Raw genomic sequence first — 26,324 nt, 5'->3', positions numbered from 1 at the left:
CCTGAATTACTTAAGAGAAAATAAATGAAATGCTATGTTTCTGGAAATTAAGATGTGGCTGAAATATTAACAAAGGACGTTAGGAATGATCAGATGTGTCAGTGTGGTTGTCTATACAAGGAGCAGTGAACGTAAGGGAAATCTGTGTTTATTCCTACTCCCAAATCTGTCTTAGGAACAGCTTTGAGGTCTTCCATGGGAAAAATTAAATTAGAACAAATATATCTCATTAACAAAGCAGTCAATTCCCTTTATTTTTAAAATTTTATGTACACATATGAATGATCTGTATAATGTACATTCAATATAGAAAGCTTTATATATCTGATAATGTATAGAACATTTCACAATTACACTCATCTCTTACATAACATCTTGACATCCGTTTTTAAATTTTTAAATTTTTTTGCACAAGCTCCTTTTTCATTCAATTTGGTAAAGCCAGTTATACACACCGACATGGACTGTGAGCTCTCAGAAGGTTAATGATTGAGGAGAGGACACCAGGGAACAGGCGCAAGGACAAAAGCTGACAGTGTTTGACGGTGGAGTAGGAGGGCCACGTGGACTCGGTGCAGGAGAGGAGAAGACCCTTTTCCGGGAGTAAGTGACTTTTAGTCCAATTTCTGTAGATTGCAGTTCCACCCCAGAGTCACACTAATTCAAAAAAACATTATAAAAACTAGGAAGAAAGTTTTGTCTTTTTGATTCACAGTCTTGTAAACAGATATAAAGAAACAGAATGTGCTTACATACATCAAGAAAAAAAAATTCTTGTGTACCCACTTAGGTTGATCCACAGAGTGCTTTCTTACAACGTGATACAATTAGAATCACTGACTTTTTTTCCTAAATAAAAATATTTGTATAGAAAAAGGAATAATAACACTGTCATGAAACCAGGAGAAAGGCAGTAAGAGTTTGCTTCAACGTATCAGCTGGAGGAATGTGGACTGGGCACTGGCCTTTCAGCATTTATTGTCTCTCACAAATGTGTCAAGTCTGATAGCCAAGGTCGCCTGCCTCGTGGTCTACAGGAGGCGGCAGGTTAGACATGACTGACGAGGATGTCCCTGCAGTAAGGTAGCCAGCAACTCCAGGTCCTGCAAGAGAAAAAGGAAAACACACACCTTCTAGAGAGCAGAGCCACAGGAAAACATGGACCTTTCTAAAAACGTCAGAAGCTAGTCAAGTACCTTATCACATCTTAACTCACAGCTACACGGGGCCATTTGCAAGGTATGGCTTTACTAGATGACAAAGTTAAAAATCATTTCAAGATTGAGGCTGGACAGTCACACTGGTGTGGAAACATGGGAAACTGTCCCTTCTCAATTCTGGGACTTTAATGGTTCAAAAAATCCTGGGCACTAAAGGATAGCTATGTCAAATAGGAAAGAAATAAAAGGGCGGGGGGAACAAATAGAGGAAAGAAACTCTATACTCAGTCAGCCCATCCAAAAGTTATACTTGATGAAATGCCCGAGAAAAACACTTTATCGACATTCAAGGTAACCAACTTTCATTTGGTGCAAAGAAATGCTATCATACCAAGTTAACACCAAATGAACAAGGGCTGCTACACCAACATCTCTAAAAAAGGAAGGCTCTGGATGTCTGTCATAGGTCAAAACAATGATGCTAGGGGAAAAGATACCAGTATTTTCATTTTCTAGGTCTTCCTTGATTCTAACCATCTCCAGTGCATGGAAATGCTACGTATGCCAGCATTTATCAAGATGAGTCCTATGAGCATTCTCTATAATGGCTTTAGCCCTCCAGTTTATCTTAAACATTGCACAATTACATCCCAGAAGCACTGCACAAACCGTACAGAGTACTTGCGAGAGACATTGCAGCGTAATACCACCGACTGAGCAATACTTTTAGCTGAAACCGTAGGAAATAAGGCAAACAGCTAAGGAACTTCAGAGGGTTAGAACTAGAAAGGCAGTGGAAGCGGCATGCATTTAGCAAAATGGTTCTCTACCTGCTTCAGAGAGCTACACAGAAGTTAGCAAGCTGCCTGGCAGAGCGGATCTAAAGCCCGCTCCTGAGGTGAAGGGGGCTGCTGCCAGTTAGAAGGGAAGGAGAGATACCTGAGGGGAAAAAAGAAATATAAGCAGCAAGGGAAGTTAAAAGGAAGTGCAAACAGCAGAGCAGTTTGATGAAGGCTAAGGCACAAGAGGGACTAATGCAGGACAACAGGGGCACAATTCAGATTCATCTTGTTCACCTTACAAGCACTTGTACCGAGGATGTGGAATGGCTTGCAACCCTGAGCAAACAATGCATCTAGCATGTAATTACACAGCCAGAGACAACTGAGCCTGTGTCAGCTGTCACATGCCAACCAGAGGGCCGAGGCACTCGGACCCCTGAACTAATAAAATGTGGAAAAGGGATTTTCCCTTTTTAAGGCACCGTAAGGCCCACACCTGTCACCTCCTGCCCATCAGGGTGCCAGGCCGTCCCCAGACTGCTCAGGAGACCACCACTGGGGCAACCCACCCCCTCTAACAGGGCAGTGCAGAGCTACAGCACCCGCTGTTACAGTCACTTCGCACCGACCTATCACTCTTTGAACCTTAGGCAGCAGCAAGATTACCACAGAACTATTACGTAGGTCTCACCAAAGACAGAAGCCTGAAGAACAGAGCCCCAAACACCCTGCATCGGTAAAGTTCCCAAGCACTCCCAACTGTGGACTCAACTTGGTTCACGTCAAATGAGTAGATTATGAGACCAAATCATGAATGCTACCTAGAAAATAGACTAAGGCTACTGTTCTCAAACTGTGTGCAGAGGCACCCTGGGACAAATTCACAGGGGTGCTGCTAGGTATTTTAAATTGCAGAGAAACACGGCAACATTTGTTGGACATCACACAACCACTTTCAAGTTGTTTGGACCTAATACTTAAACTTAACTGTTAGGTTATTTCTTTTGGCCTAAGGGTAGATGGGAAAAAAAAATCATAAAGATATTAAGGGCACCGTGAATTGAGAAAGTTTGGGAACCTCTGGGCTAAAATTAAATTGTGAAATGATGGGCCTAGAAGGATCATCCACAAGAGACCAAATTCTAGCCCCACCATTTGCTGCTTTAGGAAGGGCAAACCAATTCCTGGACATTTCTGTATATTAAGTCTGAAATGCTCTTTCCCTCACACCTCTGGCCTCTCCTTTAGACCATGTCTGGTTTCCAGGGGCCAGAAGGTACAGTCTCGTCATTAGGATGGGACAGGGCAGTTGTGTTCTCCAGAGAAAGGTGGGAGGACATAGAAAGAGCTGCCAGAAATGCGGCAGGCAGCAACACTGTGCTAGGCTGCTAGACTTAAGAACGGGAAAAGATGGACAATTAACGAAGAATCCCACAAAATGGAACTGACTGGAATTACGGAGTAGTGGAAAGAGCATGGGCTTTGGTAAAAATGAACATGGGATTCTCAGCAGGGAAATAACAAGGAGGAAGCTCTGCCTTAGCAGTCAGTGACCTATGATAAACTGACGACCTTAGGGAATCTTTCCTAACATTGCTCACACCGTGTAGTCTTGGGACAGGTGTAAAAAGAAAAACACAAGGTAAAAAAAAAAACAACAAACCCGACTCTGTAAAGAACTGACAGACTGGTTTGAGGAGAGACCCAAGAACTGCACCCTCTCTCCCTTTAATGACCTTAGGAAGCCAAGTGAACTATTCCACATGCCTCTAATTAAATATAATAAAACATACACAGGTGTGTGTGTGTATGTATAAAGCTGATCTCCAATTCCAATTAAATATAAATATATGTGTGTACATGTCTTGTGTACGTATACAAAGTTCTTCATCTTCATCTCCAACTTCTACAAGCATGTTTACCTTGGTCTGCTTCTCCTCCTTTCCCTGTTGTTCCTTCCTTCCCTATTCTGATTTTATGAGTGAGGTAAATTGAGGATTTTCACTGCTAAAATTATTTTTATAGGGCCTTGAGTTTGTCAGGACCCAGCTCTTCTAGAACCTAATAAATAGCTAAGTAACAGGGCCCACAAGCAACCACAGCTTTTCTGCATGACGGGTAAAATCTCACTGAGACACTTTTAGATTAAGTGTTAATCATAAAACAAAACAAGTATGCCAGGCTAGAGAGCCTATGGAACCAGGCGGTCTCATCTCAATTCATCAACAATGAGTAATCCTGCCTAGGACACTTTATTTATAACCCCAATCCTGAGCATGTGACTGAATGGTATCTGCTCAGCAGCCAAGGTGAAGAAAAATCATTCATAAATGATTTTTTTTCTTCTTATCCTACTTTGAAATAGTCATTAACTTTCGTTTATCTTTTCCCATCTCCTACACAAAGTCCACTTACTTGCCAAACTCACCCACAGGTATTTTAGAAAAAGGGCTACTAGTAAAGTGTGTTCTCATAGCGCCTTACTTCATTTGCACACTGATTAGAGAGGGGCTGGCCACATTGAGAATCCTCTCAAGGCCGAGGGTAGGGTAGGGTAAATCCTAATCAATTCAAGTTCCAACTCAACACACCACTGTATACATTCCATGGAGTTATACACGCGATTTTACCGTTTTTAAAAGAACTTGTCCCTTTAGCAAAGACATGACACACAATACAAAGCACCCATGGAAAAGCTCAAACACAAGAAGAAAACATTTGGCAATCTAAACAATGAGTAGACAACAATTCGAGGGGTAGTGCTCTGACTCTTTAAACAGTCCTTTCAAAAAAGACTAGAACTGACGGGAAAATATTTTTCAAACATCTCACCAAAAGAGTATCCCAGATTGATGATGTGCTGAGAATTGGGACAATTTGGGGGCCAACACAGTTCAGAGGTTATTCCAGACTGTCCCCTGTGGACGGCAGGCTTCAGGAGGGCCTTCGGAATGGCCACGGTAACACCAGTCCATCTCTGAGTTGGGATTTATACCACTGCCCCCTTGACCGGCTTTATACAGAACCTGCTGCCCCTTGAGTCGGCCCAAAGGAGGGTGTGAAAAAATTTGTGACCCCAGTTTTTCTTCCCCCCCAACCCTCTTACCTCCCTACAGCTCCTCACAGCTCTTCTCACACCTTACTCAGAAGCCACCCCAGGGATCCAAGTAGAAGGAAAGGCACAGACAGGAACCTTTTTAATCCCTGTACTTTTTTTCTCTAGTTTTAGCAAATTTGGATGGGGTGAGGATCAAAAGATTTCTAAAGGAAACCTAGGTCCCTGAAGATAAATCCCTATCTCTTCTGTATTCTAACCACTGACCTTTTGGCCCACATCCTGTTAGTAAGTCAAGGACCATCTCAAGTCTTTTACTCTATTAAGTCAACTCGATGAACACTAAGCACAACGGAGATCACAACAAATTAGAAGAGGTCGACCCAGGGGCGCCTGGATGGCTTAGTCGGTTAATTGCCTTTGGCTCAGGTCATGGTCCCAGGGTCCTGGGATTGAGTACAATATCGGGCTCCCTGCTCAGTGGGGAGCCTGCTTCTCCCTCTCCCTCTGCTTGCTGCTCTGCCTACTTGTGCTCTTTATCTCTCTGTCAAATAAATAAATAAAATCTTAAAAAAAAAAAAAAAAAGAGGTCTCCCTGTAGGGAAGCTTATAATCTACATCTTATTATTCTTCAGGGCCAAACTTTAAATGAGTAGTTGTTTTTAGCTGGAAAAAAATTAGGCAGATTTTCCAGTCACAACATCCTTAGACACAAAATAATGAATGCAATGCCACAAAAAGGTGGTATTATGTAAACTTCTGGGAAGAGTCTAAAGAGATAAAGTGTTTAGTGTGCCTGTTAGAGAACATACTCTTACTTAGAAGCTACAACTTTACTTCAAATTTGAAAGAGAGATAAGAGATAAGCAAAGACCATTTTCTCGGTATTTCTCTCCATAGAAATCACAGGACAGGGAATGGAAAAGTTAGAAGTTAAACCTATGACACTGCTCTACATTCATGTACACCCAGGGCTGGCAATCAAAGCACCGTGTGTTTATAAATGTTAGGGCTCTGCTTATACATTTTAGTGGATTCAAATGAAAGTGGTCATAGTGAAGAAAAAAGCAGCAGTGTCACAATTGAGACTAAAATTAAAACCAAAATGTTTTCTAAAGTTGCCATTTTTGAATACTCAAGATTTAGTCTTCGTGATTTATAAACTTCTATACTAGTGATCAGGATTACTAAAACAATTACACTAGCATGCAAACCAGCGGGTACTATTTTTTTTCCTCTCAGTTTGCACCCACATCCTCTCTGGTTAGAGGAGGATGCAGAGCTGACTTTTACACACACACACACACACACACACACACACACACACACACACACACACACACACTACACGAGCAGATGGCAAAAACCACCTATTATTCTTAAGGTTAATTTCAAACTGAAAACTTTTATACCAGAGATTATATTTCAGATATAGGAATAAAATGGTACGATTTTCTTTTTAAACAGAAGCCAGTATGAAAACAAATATTCCAAAACTGTTATGCAATTAGTGTGTCAAATGGACAAATGTCCTGAACTTCAAATGTTATGATCTTTTGATCCTCACATAATAAAATGTCTTTTCCTTTATGGTACCCACATATTTCTTCCCTTGAGAGGACAAACTGTAAATATTTTGTAAAACTACAGAATCACCACTGGAAACTCAGAAGGAAAATATTTCACAGATGAATGTACATATTTGGAGTTTCAAACTGTTACTCTGGCAGAAATGGAATGATGCTACCATGTTTCTGATACTGACACTTCTGAGTAGATATTTCTCTATACTTTTTACACGTTCAAGATAAACATTTTAATATCATGCTCCAAATGTAACCTATGACACCACGAATTAATTGGGTTAAAACTGACCAAGGTCCACATTTCAGTCAGCACACATTCAACACAACAGCAGTTGACATCTGTCCAGGGCTAACCCCAGAGGTCCACTGCATGCCTGCAGCATCCCCAAGACAAGTGGCTAGAAGCCTAGGAAGAAACTCTTAAGTGCTACATTCAGTCTAGTCAGGACAAAAGGAAGGTTCAAGTGGCTCTGGCCCTATGTCTTCGAGTAACCAATTAGGTGTGGTTTACCTGTGAGGTATCCTGCCGTTTGTGACTCAGAAATAAACAAATCATGTTTCTGATCTTTGAAGGCACTCCAGACTGAAGAACGAGACAAGATTTCATTCACCTAGGAAAGTAAAGCAAAGTCTTTGAGCACAAATGAATTAATAAGAACTGGGTACTGGAAGATAGAACTAAAGAGAAAAAGCAAACTTCCAAGACAAAAGGAAGAAGGTCAGCTGAGGAAAGATCCAAAGATGGAGCGAGACCTAGCATTCATCACTCTATACTAGGTACTGGGAGAGGCACAGCTCCTTAAACCAGACCCAAAGAAGTCCCTAAGAAGTCAATCTTCCCTCTAGAGTTGGATGCTGGTATTTGAACCTATAATTTACTGGCTTGTTTGTAATTTGGGCAGGAAGATTTTCTTGTGATACTAAAAACTGGCTGAGAGTGTGTCATGAGCTCATGAAGTATTCCCAAGGGAGGGGTCTGGGGAAAAGATGCTACAAACTCAAACTAAAACTTAAAGCAGTCTTTCCCCAAATTATGGGCTGTGACCTGTTAGAAGTTTATGAAATCGATTAAGAGGATTGTGATCAGCATGCTTGAGGTTAATAGTTTAATACAGAAAGCACCAGAGTATCACATGTAAAATGGGTAAATACTGATCTGTGATGTATGTATGTATATAGAGAGTATAAAATATGTGTATAGAGTGTAACGGACTAAGATGACAAACATTTCTGTGTGATACATATTAAACAACAAAAGTTTAGGAAATCCCAACTCAGAGGCTGTCTCTTGCATATTAACATTCAGATCAAATATTTATTGGGTACCTCCTTATGTGGAGGCACAATGGACACAAAGGGGAGAAAGACAGCCTCCGTCTCTGAAGTGCTCACCGTCCAGTCCTAGTGGGGGAGACACACAGCGCCAGATAATCTGGTGGCAGGCAACAGAGTAGAGATACACACAGGGCCATGCGAGTCCAAGAGACTCCCTGTCTCAAGCTTGGAGGCACCACTGGAAGTAATTACTTGTGAAGGTGGTGGAGGAGCTGCTATTTTGAAAATCATCACACCTGTTTCCTCCCCTTAAGACTGGAAGATGGGTGTCAGGGTTACTTGGCTAATTTCAACAACAGAAATCCTCAGGCAGGTCAAGGGTAAGACGACTGCCTGGACATGGTACCCAGGAGTGCCTCTGCTTGGCAAGTTTAGAACACCCACAGAAAAAACCCTCAAATACTTCTAAACATATAGCTGATGACTGCAGCAAGATATGTGGCCTCTCTTCTTTAATATTATTTTAAAATGTTCAAATGGTGATACTGATAGAACAGACAATGGCATAACAAATGTTTCTTTAGTGAGACTCTACACAAACACAGTGGAATCACCAAAAGACAATTTAAACCTATGAAAGAACATTAGTAGGGAGTAACAGTCCAAATGTCTTGGGGCGCCTGGGTGGCTCAGTCGGTTAAGCACCTGCCTTCAGCTCAGGTCATGATCACAGGGTCCTGGGATCGAGTTCTGCATCGGGTTCCTTGCTCAGCAGAGAGCCTGCTTCTCCCTCTCCCTCTGCCTGCTGTTCCCCCCTGCCTGTGCTCTCGCCCTCTCTCTGACAAATAAATAAATAAAATCTTAAAAAAAAAAAAAAAGAAAAAACACCAAATGTCTATCACCAGATGAATGGATAAACCAATTGTGGCACATACATATAGGAATATTTCAGCCATAAAAAGGAATGAAGCACTGATACATGCTATTAACATGATGAACCTTGAAAACATGCTAAATGACAGACACCAGACACAAAAGGTCATATACTATATGGTTCCATTTATACGAAATATCCAGAATAGGTGAATTCACAGAAAACAAAGTGGTGCTCGCCAGAGGCTGGGGGGAGGGAGAAATGGGGAGGAACTGCTTAATGGGTATAGAGGTTCCTTTTGGGGTGATAAAATGTTTTAGAACTAGATAAGGTGGTGGGGGCACAACACTGTTAATATGCGAAACACAAATTAATTGTTCACTTTAAAATGTTTAATCTCATGTTGTGTAAATTTCACCTGAATTTAAAAAACAAAACAAAACAGAGCAAGGGAGCATTAGTAGACAATGTTGGATGATAACACTGAATGAGGAACTCCTCAGAAGAAACAATAAGAATGAAGCCAAAGAGGAAAATTAAATTACTGGGCCAGCTGGAAGTGAGCATATGCACGCGACTGACACAGTGTTAACAAAGAAAGAGGCTAAAACTAAAATGGCATTCGGAAATGGCATTATGGGATTGTTAATGAATGTGGTTATCACTACCCAGCAATAAATCCTAGAACTAAACATTAACCTTAACCAGCACTAAATGCTCAATATTCTTCTATGCTGAAGAATTCCAGCATTTTTCTTCTTGAAATGTACAACATGCTATCAGTATTCACCCCCCACCCCCACCCCGAGTGACTATTTGAGTCTATGAGGAGAGGTACAAAGATCATCCATGGTCAAGACCCTTGGCTCGGCAACTACCCTACTGTACCCAGCAAATTGCAGTCACCACTGTGCAGACCCACCTGTTCTCCATGCTGCAGGCTTCGAGTCATGGCCTTGAGAGCTTTAACAATCTGAGCCTTAGTGGCTGCTGGGCTGTCGAGATTTTCAAGGCCAATGCCTTCGAGTAATTTTAAGAGGTATGGGACCAAATCTACTTTCAGGGCCTAGAAGAGAATATTAAGCATATATAAATAGGATAAAAAAAATTCACTGAAGAAACAATTTCACCCCAGAACCATACCTGGAAGAAGACAAACTCCTTTCTTTCATTTTAATGCAGATAAAGATTTCTTTTATAGATCTAATGATAATGACACTCTTAATGGGATTTTATTCCATGCCATTCAACTGTTCTAAATGCTACAGACTGATTATTTTACTTAATCCCCACAACATGTAATGACGCAGGCACTCTGATTATTACTGATGGGAAAACCATCACCTAGAGGGTAAAACCTGATAGTCACAGACAGTGATGGACTCTGTATGTAGGCTCACAAAGTGTTGAACATGACCTTTAGCCACTATACTGGGCTGCTTCTTCTAATCGCAACCACACAAATGGGCACAAAATTTGAAGTATCTTAATATTTTTTTTCATGTCTTCTTAAAACATCAAACTTTGCATTCACCACACATTTCCCAGCAGCCTAATAAAAGTTAGATAATACTCAGGTATCACACAATTTTCACTACCCACCCTGAAGCTCAAAGGGAAGAGGTGGAAGTAACTAACATTTAGCGAGTGCACCTCCCTTTATAGACACCATTCTAACAACCCTGTGAGGAATCAGAACTATTTCACAGATGACAAATCTGAATGTTGTTAAGTTTATGTATCATGCCTGAGGTCACAGGGCCATCACGTGGTAGTACTAGCTCAAGTTCTTTCCAATACAACAACCCCCTCCAAGCCAATTTTAAGTTTGAACTTCAGAGTATCTGGTTACCTCTTTGAGAGGTATCCAGTACTTCTAACTTGCCTAAATGAGGGGCAAGTGGTGGGTGGGGATAGAGAATGGGAGAGGAAAAGGGGCCAGGAGAATTGGAGGGCCAGATATAAAGATGCATGGCCTTGTATTGAGGCTAAGGATGTCAACTGTCACCCTGTCCTCTGGAGGTAATGGGAAACCAATGAAGAGTTTTTAAGATGAACAGTGACCTGGTTATATTTAAGAGTTGTATTTTAGAAAGATCACTTTTGCAATGGTTTTTGTTCCTTTAGGGTCTGTCTACTCTACATTGGTATCCACCAAGTCCTATTTACATTAGGTGGGAGGGTAGTCTCTTTGAAAAAGACAGTATCTTGGCATATTTCTTAAACATGACTTAAGAAATGAAGGCATCAATAAACAGATTGAGTCTTTCCAAAGAGCAGGAAGTAAATTTTACAAAGCAAGCTAAGAATAAATGCTTAGCAGAAAACCAAAATCTAAAATTTAAACATCACAAAAGTACTTTGAAATTGTTTTTTGTTGTTGTTGTTGTTTTTAGAAAGAGAGCACAGGAACGAGAGGACTGGGTGAGGCAGAGGAAGAGAGGGAGAGAGAATCTCAAGCAGGTTCCACACGCAGCACAGAGCCCGACAGGGGGCTCAATCTCACCACACTGAGATCATGACCCGAACCAAAATAATGAGCTGGACGCTTAACCGACTGAGCCACCCAGACGCCCTGAAGTTGGTAAGATTTTTGACAGATGGTCCACCTTTACCAGTGTGTGTATGAATGTACGTATATGTGTGTATATATATATATGCATATATATATACACACATATATATGTATGTGCCTGTGTGTGTGTGTGTGTGTATAAAATATAAAATCGTGCATGCGAAAACCCCCAAGTTATTTCCCTATTAAACCTAAGTCAGAGAAACCAAATCAGTGCTAAATCTATTCACTTGGCATGTTTGTTTTCCTAAAACAGTACTGAATCTAGAAAGTCACTTACTTGTGCCACTAATTCACTCTGCTCCTTCTGAAACATTCGATTAATTGCTTCACAGGCTAGACCAACAGTATCTGGTCGCTTCTTCATTCCATTCATCAGTGGGCCAATGGTATCTAAAGATGCCATGGCTCGAACACACAGCTAAGTGTCCCCACCCCCCCCCCCCAAAAAAAAGAATGTTACTTGTAGAACAACAGTATTTCATACAGCACAATAAATACAATTAAAAAATGTATGAAAAACCTCCATTCAGCTCAAGTTTAATACTGAATTCAAATTCAGTCTCCTATTAATTATATCATTTGAACTAGTCTGAGTTGTTACAATACTGTTGGTTCATATGCAGAAAGGCACATGGTAGGAAGGGGATTTATACTGCAATGTGCATTAATCAGGAAGAGGAGAGCATAAATAAATTCCAGAATTCTAAGCTACTAAATGCATTCATCAATACCTCATTTTCAGACAGGGCATGGATAACACGGATGGCACTCTTAGGAATGGCATTGTTCCTATGATTCATTGCTTGGATCACTTTGGGGAGGTGGCCCAATGGTGGGACCTGGTCAGCCAGCTGAGGCTGTGCATTGAAGAGACATACTGTGGCCATTGTCAAAGTTTCCAGAGTTTCTCCCTGGAGGGTGTAAAACAAACAAACTATAAAATACTGACAAAGTGAGTCCTAAACATCCCTGGAAATTATTTGATATTCTATCCTAGAGATCTATAAATTCTAAGTGCTGATTTTTGAAAACTGATTCACAAATCCTAAGAAAACAACAAACTTCCCACCTTGAAAAAAGGCATGAATCCCAAGGACTTTAAGAATGTCATATCCTAATCTAAGCAGCCTTTCATTGGGCCATGTCATACCTCATTTCTGTTGCAGGTTTAAGAGATCATCTCCCAAAAGATATTACTAGAAAGTTTCAGTCAATGTTGTAGAAATATGAGTATCAGGGAACATCACTAGTTCAGGAGAATGCATAAATCATGAAATGTGTTTCCCAGTTCTATTAAATATCCTACCGATATTTAGGATAAGGCACTTTCTGTTGTGGATGGCAAAGACCTGTAACTTATACCATTACAAGCAGACATACACAACCACAGCATCTTAAACGAACATGGAAATTGGAACGAGCACAAAGAACAATGATATGAGGAAAATATTGTGGTCATTCTTTCCCCTAAGTTTCTGCTTTCTGAGCATTTCATTTTTTTTTTAAGGAAACTATGTATGTAGTAAAAATCCTAGTAAAGAGAAAACGTGACAGGGGGAAAGTGACATATGCAAATATCTGGTAAACTAATATTTTTTCTGAAGTTGTGCTAAGCTAATGAGAGTAACTAGTAATTTCTAGGTACCTGACATGTGCCAGACATTATGCTAAGGACCCTCTATAGATCAAAACTCATTAAAACCTCAGCCTGAGGGACAGGAGCTGTGATCCATCTATAAATGAGGCAGAGCCACGAAGTACTGCTCAAGGTCACAGAGTCAGTCAGTAGTGGAGCTGGTACTGGGGTCCAGGACCATCTAATAACACAGCCTGGGCTCTTTATCACTTTCCCCCATAGCCAGCCTGTTTAATATAACAACAGTCACATCCCTCAATTATTTTTAATCTCAAGGTTTAAATAACAAAACCTTATATACTACCAAGATTTCTGACTCAGCAAATGAAGACCAAGGCTACTTTCTCACTCCTGCTTCCCTAGTAGCTTTTGGCTTTGAACAAAGGTACTAGGTTCACTCATATAGTTACTACTCTCCTGTCAACTTCTTTCATGAGGGTCATTCCAGTCATATATGGAAAGCTGAGTGAAGAACACACCCTAGCAGGACACACTTCCAGGGGAACACTGAACATTTAGGTTTCTCCTTAAAATTTTGCAGTCATTGGAAATGGGGTGGCAAAAACCTTCTTTTAGAGCTTCGGTAGTTGTTAGAAATAACATTCTGTCAATAGACATCTCCAAGTTTGGTTCAGAAATAACTCTTTTACTAACGAGTTTCACTTTCGAAATGCCCCAAAAAAGATGTATACGTATATTTGAATTTAAATGTGGTTGCTATATTGAAAGGTCAATAAACAGAAACACCATCAGTATATTTAGCAAACTATCTGAAATGTTTTGCTGCTGGCTGAAGCTTACATGTGGATTGTTCTTCTCCAGGAACTCAGTCAATTTTTCTAATAGTGCAATAAGAAATTCTCTGGGCTTCCTTAGAACCCATGCTGGTTGTGCAATAAAGATTCTCAAGAAAACTCCTCCAACAGCAAGTTCACCCTCTGCTTCTCCAAACACCACAGCAAAATCGTCAGGCAACTTTAAAGAAAGAAAGGAACATAGTCAAGTCACTTAACCATTAGTCCAACATGACACAAAAAATGCAAATCCCATTAATGGTTATTAATATAATCAAATTATAATCACCATAAATTTTATTTCCCTTAATAAAATTCAAAAAAGGTGCTTTTATTGGTTACTTAAAAAGTGAATATCCCTATTTTTAAATTTAAAACCTTGTTTTCCAGGGGAATATTTAAATGTCTTAATGACAAAATATCTAATTGTCATTAAACTGACTTAGTAGGAATTAAAAAACAACAAATCAACAAAAAATACAGTAAAATGTAAAATTCCTTCCTCTGAATAAAAGTATGTTTTACCTTCCAATTTACATCAGGGTTGTCTCGCTGATTTTTAAAGTGCCTTGGGGGAAAAAAAAAGGAGGGGAAAATATCAAATATCAGTCACAAAATACACTTTCATTAACCTTTAGAATAAATATTAGAGAGGTGATGGACAATGTGGGAAACATCTGTCCTTTTTGGTGATTTACCCGAAGGCTTTACTTACTCTAGCATCATTTCTCTAACTGTTGTAGACACTTTATCTCTGGAGCTATCATTCCAAATCAACTCGGGATTTTCATGAGTTCCTTCAAAAATATGTACAGCAGCTTCAGGGTTGTCTCTCATGGCATCCATAAAAACACTTGGCAGAAATTTCATTAATGTAATGCGGACCTATATGGGGGTTTGAGAAAGAAAAAAGACCTATTGGACAGCTCAGTGTTTGGTGTGCTTTGTATTTCTCTAGGATGGAATATTGATGTATTTGTGGTATGGCTGATTTGGGCCTTAACTATTATCCAAACCGCCTGGAGGGGGAGAAGAGATCAACCTTGGTTTATGCAAAGGTAACTTTAACAAGACTTACATGACCCGCTCTTACGTACCTATCCAGTTTCATTTCTTCTCCTTCTTCAAATTTAAGAACCTTGAAGAAATTCAATATTGCTAATGCATATACTGTCCACAGCACACCTTGCTAGATCATGCCTTGCACACACTATTTCTTCTTCCCAGAATACCCTTGGTTGGCCTGTCCCTCCAACTCTCCCCCAGGCCCCTTGCCCTTGCAAACAAATTTTTCTCAAGCTGCCTTTGTGCCTTTCAAGTGCATTTATTTTGCTATACTATGTTTTATATTATACTGTGCCTTTTTCCAAAAAGGACTTAAAATGCAGCTTTAAAAGTAACACAGGGGTGCCTGGCTGATTCAGTCAATAGAACATGCAACTCTTGCTCTCGCAGTCCAGTTTAAGCCCCATGCTGGGTGTAGAGATTACTTAAAACAAAAGGGGGGAGGCAGTAAAAATAATGCATCTAACACACACACACACACACACACACACAGAAAATTAGTTGGACGCATAACGACAAAGGGAAAATGAAGGTTGGGAAGTTTTCTCCTGCGGTCTTCACATGATTTTCTCTCCTTCATATCACTTGAGCCTGTGCTCAAACTTTTTTTTTTTTTGAAGATTTTATTTATTTGAAAGAGAGAGAGTGAACACAAGCAAGGGGGAAGGAAGGAGGGAGAGGGAGAAGCAAACTCCCCACTGAGCGGGGAGCCCGATGCGGGGCTTGACCCTAGGACCCCAAGATCATGACTTGAGCCAAAGGCAGATGCTTCACTGACTGAGCCACCCAGTTTCCCCTCAGACTTATCTTCTGGAAAGCTTCCCTGACCTAGCCTTTCTTGCTCATTGCTTGTATTTTCAGCCCTTGGCATATAGCAGATAGTCAAAACTTATTTGAACGAAGACTAATATAAAGTCAGTACACAAAGGAAACATCAAAAACTCTACATAATTGATGGTGATATACTACGAATTTAGTTTTGAACTTCCTAAGCAGCCAATGAACTAAAGAAAGTTATGTCAGTCACATAATAGACAGTATTCACAAAATAGGAAGTATTTAACTTTTCTTGGTCATGAGAAAATTCAAACAGGAAGTGATCACTAATATTATTAAACATTCAAGTAAAACAATTTATATAATGCAAATTCTTTAGAGTTATGTCCAGGCTACTCAGTTATTCGAGAACAGGAGTTGGTACACTAGGAGCCTGGCCTGCCACCTGTTTTTGTATACAAAGTTTTATGGAAACACTGCCATGACCATTTACACAGTTACTGTCTACGGCTGCTTTCCTGTTATGATGGCAGAGCTGAGTATTTGTGAAAAAAATCAGATGACCCAAAAAGGATGCAATATTTACTATATTTTTTTCTTTTATAGAAAAAGTTTACTGGTCCCACCCCCATGTCACATCATGTATGAAAATTAACTCAAATGGATCTAGGATGTAAATCCAAGAGCTAAAACTATAAAACTCTAGTAGGAGGACAAATAGGCATAGCTCTTTGTAACCTCGGATTAGGCAATGGTTTTTAGATATGAGATCAAAAGCACAAGCTACAACAGCAACAAAAAAACCAGACTGAGCTTCATCAAAATTAAAAAATTTTGTACAGTGGGGCACCTGGGTGGCACAGTCAGTTAAGCGTCTGACTCTTGGTTTTGGCTCAGGTTGTGATCTCGGAGTCATGAGATCGAGCCCTGTGTCGGGCTCCGTGTTGGGTGAAGAGCCTGCTTGGGGTTTCTCTCTCTCTCTCTCTCTCTCTCTCTCTCTCTCCCTCTGCCCCTCCCCCTCACGCTCCCTCTCGCAAATAAATAAATCTTTAAAAAAATTTGTGCTTCAAAAGACACCATAAAAAAATAGAATGACATTCATGGAATGAGAGAAAATATTTACAAATCATGTATTGGATAAGGGACTGGTATCCAAACAATTACAACTCAATAGTAAAAAGATAACCCAATTAAAGAATGAGAAAAAGATGCAAATAGACATTTTTCTTTTAGAAAACGTACAAATGGCCAATGAGCACATGAATAGATACTCAACATCATTAGTCACCAAGGAAATGCAAATCAAAACCATGAGATACCATTTCACACCCACTAGGATGGCTATAGTCAAAATAGATATCTAATAACAAGTGTCAGAGAGGCTGTGGAGAAATTAGAACCCTCAGAAACTGCTGGTGGGAATGTAAAATCGTGCAGCCATTTTGGAAAACAGTATGACAATTCCTCAAAACGTTAACTAGTACCCTCCGATCCAGAAATTCTACTCTCAGAGAAATAAAATACATATCCACATGAAAACTTGTACACAACTGTTCACAGCAAGTAGAAACAAGTCACATGCCCATCAACTGATAAATGGAAAAGCAAATGCAGTGTATCTATACAAGGGAATATTATTTGGCAATAAAAAGGAATGAAGTATTGAAACTTGCAACAGTATGGAATAACCTTGAAAACATGCTAAGTGACAGAACCCAGTCACAGAAGAACACATATTGTATGATTTCACTCATATGAAATGCTCAGAAAAGACAAATCTAGAAAGTAAGTTAGTGGTTGCCAGGTGCTGGAAGAGGGGGAATGGGGAGTGACCTCTAAAGGGAACAGTTTTTTTCCCTGGATTGATGAAAACTGACAGTGGTTACCCAACCTTTGGATATACAAAAACCACTGAATTGTTCACTTTACATGTGTACACTGTATGCTATGTCAATTATATCTCAACAAAGCTGTTATCAAAAAAGGGGAACAAAGTTTACTGATCCCAGTTCTAAAATATCTTCCTGCAAAGCATTCAATAAAGGAGCTGGTACTTGTATTGGTCCTATACAAAAAATTTAACTGTAAATATATTCACCTTGATAAAATTTGTCCCTCATGTATTCTGAAGGACAAAAAATTACTAAAGAGCTCAAAGTCAACTCCAGTACATGTTTAAACAGCTAAAACATTATCTAAATCATGTAATATTGAATATTACAACTATGAGTACCCAACTCTAGCTTTAAGAAAACTCAGTATTGGGGCATCTGGGTGGCTCAGTCGTTAAGCGTCTGCCCTCGGCTCAGGTCATGATCCCAGGGTCCTGGGATCAAGTCCCACATTGGGCTCCCTGCTCGGCAGGAAGCCTGCTTCTCCCTCTCCCACTCCCCCTGCTTGTGTTCCTGCTCTCGCTGTCTCTGTCAAATAAATAAATAAAATCTTTAAAAAAAAAAACTCAATATTAAATATCAATATTCATGCTTTTATGGACCCTTTCTATAGACATCCAAATGTACTCTCCCTCATCAACCCTTGTGATGACAGACTGTTAACTGTATTCCCAAAGTAAAATTGTTTCAGGGCCTATGACACATTCTCAACATCCAGATCTAGAGATGAGACAAGGAAAAAACCTAAATCCAGATTGGTTTTTTTGTTTTTTTAATTAAAGATTTTATTTATTTATTTGACAGAGAGAGAGACAGCGAGAGAGGGAACACAAGCTGGGGGAGAGGGAGAAGCAGGCTTCCTGCCGAGTAGGGAGCCCAATGCGGGGGCTCGATCCCAGGACCCTGAGATCATGACCTGAGCCGAAGGCAGATGCTTAATGACTGAGCCACCCAGGCACCCCTCCAGATTGTTTTACTGATGTAAAATCGACTTGGAAGTGGGGGCTCAGGAAGCCTCTGAGTCCTGACACATTTCTCTGAGGTGCTGCTTCAAGGGCTAGCACAGACAATGAATGCTTCAGTGAGCACTACTTCTGCTGAAACTGAGTTAATAATAGGAGACTGACTACACCTGTGTCTGGATGGAATTCTACTTAGAAGTACTGTTTTAATACGTTCCTGGTCTAAAAACGGGACTGTGTTTCCAAAAAGCATCTGCTCATCTCCAGATTCTGGACGAAAGATCTCCTTGCAGAATGGAGAGGCTGTTACACTCACGTGCCTGTGTGGACTTACTTCCCAAAGTGGTGTAGCCTTACTAACAAAGGTGTGGGGTAAGAACATAGATCACCATCTCCCCTTCACTAGCTGCTTCCACAGGCCAATCCTCACAGTGTCAAAGTCTAACCTAATTATCTTCTGTCAAAACTTAACACATACTTTTGTTCTTTCTTCAAGGAAGGTAAACAGTTTAACGCCATAACCCAAACACCGTCTTAAGACTTCTCAATTCCAATACAGGCTTCTCCAACTATAATTTTTCTCAAAGTAGTAATATAAAGCAACAATTTCAAGTATGTCAATCTTCCAACTTTCACATCAAATCATGTCCTTATCCTCACCATCAGACTTTGGTAAACTTCATGAAATCAGTATCAAAGTAACAAGAGCTTAAATAATTTCTTTCTAAGGACCTACTTTGTGCTCACCTTTGGACCTATTAGTTTGTCTGCGATCATTTTAGCAAAAAGTTCCGCTGTTTGGGCTCGAACCTGTGGATGTGTTGAATTGCAGAACATATCTAGTAAGTAAATCAAAGCTCCTATGAAGGAAAAAAAGAATTAATACTTAAACTATAAAGAATGACTTTTCTGATCAGCTGAATTCATTTTCAACTTTATTTCAACTTAATGCAGTTTTTTTTAATTATAAGCCTTCCAAAGCATTTTTCTAGTTTAGCAGACTATACAAAACAGTTCAAAATAAGCTTCACTTATTTTGAGCATGACTGGATGAGAAAGCACTCTATACATTACCTTTTGCCATTGCTTCTTTGATTATTTTTGTGCTTGATGTCAAAGCATAAAGAGTTTCTAAAACAAGCTGGCGACCTGCAGGGTAAAAGATATTTCAAGGAATGCATCATCATCACATTAGCTGACATTTACTGGGCATCAGCTCTGTGCCTGGCACTGACCTAGGTGATCTACAGAGGGTATCATACTTATCTCTTCACAAAACCAGAGACAGGTATTACCATAGCCTTATTAGGAATGAGGAAGATGAGGCCCAGTTTAACCAGTCCATGGTATCACAGCTAGTGAGTGGTATAGCTGGGTTTTACATACAGGTCTTTCTGACTCCAAACTGCACACTCGTAACCACCGTGCCATACTGTCTTCATACCTTATTGTTCACTACATGGGCAAAATCTTCTCACCTCCTGGAACCACCCTGAAGGCACTGGTCAGGCATCAAAGATTTTTATCTGGTGCTACGGCCTTAGAGAAGTGAGTTGGAAGCAGCAGTTTTAAGACACTGCTCCAATCTAAGACATGACAGTATCCTTCTGGACACAGCCTACACACCTCTCATCCCTTGCCATCAAAGTATACTCAGCTATTGGACTTTACTCTTCCAGAGTCAAAGAGCAATGACAGACAGCTGACCAAAGGGGTAAGAACTGGCAAAGAGGGTGGAGGCCGCCAAGAATTAGGCTGATGCTGAAGCAACAACAAAGGCAGGTCCCTGGGCTGGGCTCCACTCACATACAGGAAAACACACATTCAAAAGGAGGTTCCCAAGAGAAGCAACAATACTTTACTGAAAATGCACCACTGTTTAAACATAGTTTCAAAGGAAAACAACAAGTCTTTGGAGGAGGAACAGGAAGGTTAAATATTTTATGTGTTTAATATCCCTTAGCAAACAGTGGAAGAGAGATAATTTAGTCTAAAATATAAATGACGGTGGAGTAGGCTGAGATAGCTAGATGTCAGCTATTTAACCCTTAAGATTAAAATAGTGATTGGACTATAATTTTCAAACTATGATTTTTGTAACATTCTTTACTTCATTAGTCAGTGTAATTTTGCATTGTTTGAAGCCTCACAAAGCTACTGAAAACCAATAAAAAAGAAAAACCAACTAAGGCTGTAAGTATGACACAAATGATCTGCAAATGACTTTCAAAAGCTGTCATTTTAGAGAACTATTTCAAATGTCATTTATTAAGAAAACAAAATTATTCAATGGAAATTCAACTCCATGCAAGTCACTGAACTTGCACTACTTGCGTGCAAGGCACTAAGGCATAAAATGAAAGAGACAGGTTCTTGTTCTCAAGGAGGTAGATAGGTGTGAGCCAAGAGCAACACGGCTTCCAAAGCCAAGTGAATAATGCATTCTGATAGTCAGTGGTGAAGTTGGAGCTGTACTGCCATTGCCTTTGAAAAGCAATCTCAAGGTTGATTCTAGCCCAAATACACACTACTTACTACGCTAGACAATTGCACAGTTTAAAAGGAGCCTATATCAGTGCAGGCTGTATTCAAGAAATAAGATAGGTATATTTTTAAAAACTGATCTCACCTTGGTGGTAGTAATCTCTATCTGCATCAAATCAGTAAAGGACAAATAATGCAGGATTGAATTCTAAGTTGAAAACAAGGTAATTTTTATCTTAAGCATTTTTTCCTGTCATCCAAGACCAATGATGTTTCTTTATAAACTATGGGCCAATTCTCAATTACTCATGTGCATACCATACTCAGAAAACTGAAAAACCTAGGTTATTTTCCTTTGCTTTTGGACCGCTCTTACCTCTAACTTTCAACTTTTGAAACGGGAAATACAAAATAGTGTTATTGACTCATGTAAAACATAATTAGGAAGACAACTTTAATATAAAGAATACCACTTAAAAGATTCCAAAGTAAATATGGATATGTTTTGTTAGAGGTCTTCTATTCACTATGTAACTGCTCCCTCTATAGGTTGGCCGTGCTGTGGTTTCCAAAATTCCATTCATGAAATATACATACTTGATGGTAATGAATGTAGAAGAGCCAATAAATTGGACAAAACCATTGATTCAGCAATATTGTTGACACAATCCTGGTTAGATGTCACTATATTCACAACCTGAAAATTAAATCAACAGGATTTTAAGAGTTTGGGAAATAATTTTGGACCTAAATAAAGTCCAGTTAGTCAGACCTAAATAAATTTGAGCCTTCACAAAAGTGAAAAAAAAATGTTTGGAGGACAAAATAATTTTTAAGAGTTTAATTTTAAAAGATTGGCTTTATTACTTTGATCTTTTGTGAAATAATAAAAATAATTAAAAATGTTAATGTTCATGTATATATTATATATATTAGCTTCCTGTTAATTTAGAGATAAGAATTAAATGTAATAATCTAAAAAATATTTTAGAAACATTAGTCACAGTCTCGAGGTTATGAGGAATCCTTCAGTCCTATACTGGTTCATGCTCTGTAACTATGTATTCCAATCACAGAACTGGGGTGGGGAGTGGTTAGGAAGATCATGACCCTTACTACTGGGACTTTATTTTTGCTTTTAGAGGGAGAGAGTAAATGTCTTCAGTGCCCAGCACAACAGATTTAGTTTATCTATTATAAAGAAACAGGCATGTGTTTCTTTCAAAGAGGATGACCTCTCAAGTCTAACTTTTATAGTATACATCTAAAGATCAATGTCACTTAACTTGAACCACGTGGTCAGCATCTCAAACCAATATGTTAGATTTAATAACGTTCATTTAAAAAGTTACAAGGTATGTGGAGGAATTAAGTAGAGAAACGCTCTTCAATTAAAAGAACATGCTTGTTAAGCTTTTTGACCAATCTAACTTGTATTATTTTACTAAAAATCTTTTTTAAAATTTTTTATTGTTATGTTAATCATCATACATTACATCATTAGTTTTTGATGTAGTGTTCCATGATTCATTTTTTGTGTATAACACCCAGTGCTCCATGCAATCTTTTAAACCAAAATGCAACCTAAGATCATACTACTCAACTAATTCATAAACTGCTCATAAACCTGTTAATGCAGGGTTTAATCTGGTGTTCTTTACAATAAATTGTATATGTTACAGTTAGCAGGATCAGGGGTGCCTGGGTGGCTCAGTTGGTTAAGCAACTGCCTTCAGCTCGGGTCATGATCCCAGGGTCCTGGGATCGAGCCCCGCATCAGACTCCCTGCTCAATGGGAAGCGTGCTTCTCTCTCCCGCTCCCCTGCTTGTGTGCTCTCTCTCTCCCCCATGCTTTCTCTAACAAATAAATAAAATCTTCAAAAAAAAAAAAAAATTAGCAGGATCATCTGAAAAATGATCCTGGGAGCTTACTCTGGGTTGCCTAGACAAGGAGACCCCTGTAGCCAGGGACCTCCTGCTTCTCCCAGAGGAAAAGGCTGTACCCAGCTTCCCATGGGACCAGTGGTTTCATTCTCCTAAAAAAGGGACTTCCAACTTCTCTTGGACCTCTAAAGCCCAAAGGTTCTGGGCCGCTGGCTTTCTTAGCTCCTGTAAACAGCATAACAGCCCAGTTGTCTGTCTGTAACACTCAATGAAGGGAAGGGGGTAGGTTGTCCTCTGAACACAAACCTACAGTGTGTGGCCAGCAGTATGCCCTGGTCTCTGGGGACACTGAGAGATCAGGGAAATCCTACCCCTCTTCTTGTCATCTCTGGCTGCCAAGCTTCCCCAGTAAAGCACCCCCTTAACCCACACTGCATGACACTATACAATGCATCCCAAGTTCTGATGCATGACAGACAATGACCACACAGGGAACCACCTTGAACAACACTGTGTAATGTTTGCTCTTCAAAATGAGTATACTAATTTAAATTTTAAGAACATATTTACTTGCCTTAATAGACAAAATGAAGGGAAAAAAAAGAAAATACATGCATACTTTCATTCAACCCCAGATGGTAGTTAATCAAGGCCTAAACCACATATAGTAGTAAAGACAGCATGCTTTAATATAAAATTCCTTTACCTCTAAAGCCAATTGCTGCACTTGACCTGCTCCATGGACTCGGAGAAGAGAAAATATTAACTTAAAGTGCCCAATGCATTCACTTTCAGAGCCTAGGGAATAAGAATAAAAGGTTTATCTTTTATTTTTAAGAGATGTTCTAAAGTACAGACCTTCAGAAAACTGATCTACTCTGTTGTTTATTGTCAATTATAAGTCTATGATAAACCCTTTCTCAACATTGGTGACATGAAATGAATGGAGTACCTCCTGAGCAGCAGTAAATCTCAAGAGGCAAAAAGTAAGAGAGAATTTCTTTGGTTTGTTTTGTTTTCATTTCCATCCATACCCCTAGCCCTCAGGCTAAAAACAAGAAATATACCAAATACATAATCCAAATGCAACTTAAAAAACAAGGGTATAAGGTGTTAATTTTACTCTTTACTCTAGACCTTAGAGCTACCCCCCTCAGCCTAATTACATTTTGGGAGAGTGTGACATCATTTGCTTTTAATTTAGACTGAATTAGAACTCTGCCACTTGAGGACTACATTACAAACAACTGTATGGATATACAAAGGACTCCTTATGAAAATACATAAAACTTAATAGTATTTTCATTCCTACCCATCTCAAAGCCCAATCCCATATATTTCCTACCATTCTGTTAATAGAATAAAAATATTAAACATTAAGACTCTGTTCAGTGTATTTTTCCTTTTATGACATGGTAGTAACACACACAGTATAACTGTAATTTTTTGAGGCTTCTGAAGATAATTCACTAAGACTCCTCAACTTAAAGGAGTCTGAAAATATTCTATAAATAGATTGCTTTTAAATTCATTTTCAAACCACTACAGTACTGAATATATACAGAAAAGAGCAAAAGAGTACCTGAAAGTTAATGATAAATGTCAATAAAAAGGATTTGGGGTCTTCAAGTTACTTAACCGAATTTGTATTGTTTCAGGTTTTTTATGCTCCATATTTGTTATCAAAGTTAGAATTAGAAGAAGCTTTCAAATTTTCACTCATGCATCTCCCTGCTGTCAGGCAAGAGTGGTAACATTTTTGGAAATGTCCTCTTAAGGCTGTTGAAGAATGAAAACTCACACTTTTTTATTTCAATTTTTATACACCAAAAGCTGCAGGTAGTTTCTCAAAAATATAAGTGCCCATATGTACACAGCACTGTGTTAGATACTAGAAGAGACAAATCAGATCGCCTAATAAATCAATCTAACTTAAGCACTTATATGTCAACTTATGTCATCAATGTGAAATTTTATACTATCAAGTTATTCTGTCTTTTCAACTCATTGAGACTCATTTTCTCTTAGAGATATGAATTCTAAACATGATGCCTTGATCTCTCCTCCTTCCACCCTGTTTTTATAGGTAAAAAATTAAGAGCTCAATTCTTATTACATTATACCAAGTAAAACGTTATAACCAAGTATACTATTTTCTTTGAGTTTCTCTGATAAAATTGAGAATTGGAATTATTGTAAGGATCTTACTGATCAAGGGTAGAGTCACACACCTGGATTATATTTTATGACATTTCTCAGAGCCTCCAAAGCCATTTCCACTCTTGGCAAGCGGTCTCCATGTTGCTCCGACTCCACTTTTGCAGCATGTGTGATAGCCATGAATGTGTGGAGGTACTGGGCCTGGGAGCCTATATAATCCAAAAGACTTGCAGCAAATGCTTTTGGAACCTAAGTCAAGTGGAGAAATATTTACAAACATGTGTGCCCTCAGAAGTAACTATAAGACTCCAGAGCAACAACCATCCCCTTCCCCCAAAAAACTTCAAGGTATGGAACGATTAAATTATACATATACATGAACATCTATGGATTTGGGGACAGAGTGGGGAGTAAAACTCAGATGCATTAGAAAGCATTTCTCAACTTTTTTTGTCCCAAAACATTAGAGATCTGATATACCACTAGGACCTTAGCATATCAATTCTGAATTAGTATATCTCTCCCTTTTACAAATCAAAGTAATTGATAGTACCATATGTAACTTCTACAATTTGGTTATATTTTTCTATTTTAAAAAATATATATTTAGAATATAAATTCGAAGGACAGTTTTCAAAGAGACTTCACAAATCAATGAACTCATCCTGCTTAACAGCTATTTATACATATTATTCTGTGATACATAATATACATTATGGCTTAGTAGATTCCTTTTTTCCCAAGTGCAAACTTTAAAACAAAGCCTCACTGGGGCACCTGGTTGGCTCATTTGGTTAAGCGTCTGCCTTCGGCTCAGGTCATGATCCCAGGGTCCTGGGATGGAGCCCCGCATTGGGCTCCCTGCTCAGTGGGGAGCCTGCTTCTCCCTCTGCCTGCCCCTACACCCTCCTCGTGCTTTCTCTCAAATAAATAAAATCCTTAAAAAATAAAAACAAAAACAAAGCCTCACTTCTTCCCTCTTTACAAACCAAGCAACCACCAAATCCTCCTTGCCACTCCCTCCAAAAAAAAAAACTACAACAAAAAAATTCCTACATGATCACCAAGCTCCAGAAGACAAAAAAGCTCCTCTTTTGCTTCTGAAAGTGATTAGGGATCATCACAAGAAACGACATGGTTTGACCTCAATCATTTTCTAAAAAATCTCTTTGTTTTCCACTGGTATTTTCTTATTTTCCTCTAATAATTGGCCAGAGAAGTACTTCTGTCTGGTGGTCTGATATTGTACATGATGGAATGAATGTGTAAATGACCTTGCACTTCCAGGAGAGACTAGTAAGTTGAAGGCATATGCACATGACACAGGTAGCATTATGCATAAAATATGAAAAAATAGTTC

At 39.2% G+C, this 26,324-nt stretch overlaps 1 protein-coding gene across 5 annotated transcripts in view; it reads right to left on the bottom strand.

Moving 5' to 3' along the window:
• Nucleotides 1–226: 226 nt before the first annotated feature.
• Nucleotides 227–26,324, bottom strand: part of DNAJC13 (DnaJ heat shock protein family (Hsp40) member C13) — a 121,383-nt gene continuing 95,285 nt past the window's right edge. For 2 of the 5 annotated variants that reach the window (XM_027583526.2, XM_027583523.1), the window contains exons 44-56: nt 25,036–25,213; nt 23,511–23,602; nt 21,518–21,617; nt 19,511–19,585; nt 19,184–19,296; nt 14,456–14,625; nt 14,266–14,308; nt 13,748–13,921; nt 12,042–12,221; nt 11,588–11,728; nt 9,655–9,798; nt 7,095–7,194; nt 227–1,103 (exon numbers count right to left, since the gene is read on the bottom strand). In XM_027583526.2, coding sequence (XP_027439327.1) covers nt 997–1,103; nt 7,095–7,194; nt 9,655–9,798; nt 11,588–11,728; nt 12,042–12,221; nt 13,748–13,921; nt 14,266–14,308; nt 14,456–14,625; nt 19,184–19,296; nt 19,511–19,585; nt 21,518–21,617; nt 23,511–23,602; nt 25,036–25,213 — 1,617 coding nt within the window. In that variant the 3' untranslated portion in view covers nt 227–996. The remainder of the gene's footprint in view (nt 1,104–7,094; nt 7,195–9,654; nt 9,799–11,587; nt 11,729–12,041; nt 12,222–13,747; nt 13,922–14,265; nt 14,309–14,455; nt 14,626–19,183; nt 19,297–19,510; nt 19,586–21,517; nt 21,618–23,510; nt 23,603–25,035; nt 25,214–26,324) is intronic. The other 3 variants (XM_027583525.1, XM_027583524.2, XM_027583527.2) reach the window with 2 other exon arrangements.

Source organism: Zalophus californianus, chromosome 1 (genome assembly GCF_009762305.2).
Source record: "Zalophus californianus isolate mZalCal1 chromosome 1, mZalCal1.pri.v2, whole genome shotgun sequence".
Lineage (NCBI taxonomy): Eukaryota > Metazoa > Chordata > Mammalia > Carnivora > Otariidae > Zalophus > Zalophus californianus.
The sequence above is the reverse complement of the archived record's forward strand: the minus strand, read 5'-3'. Positions and strand labels throughout refer to the sequence as shown.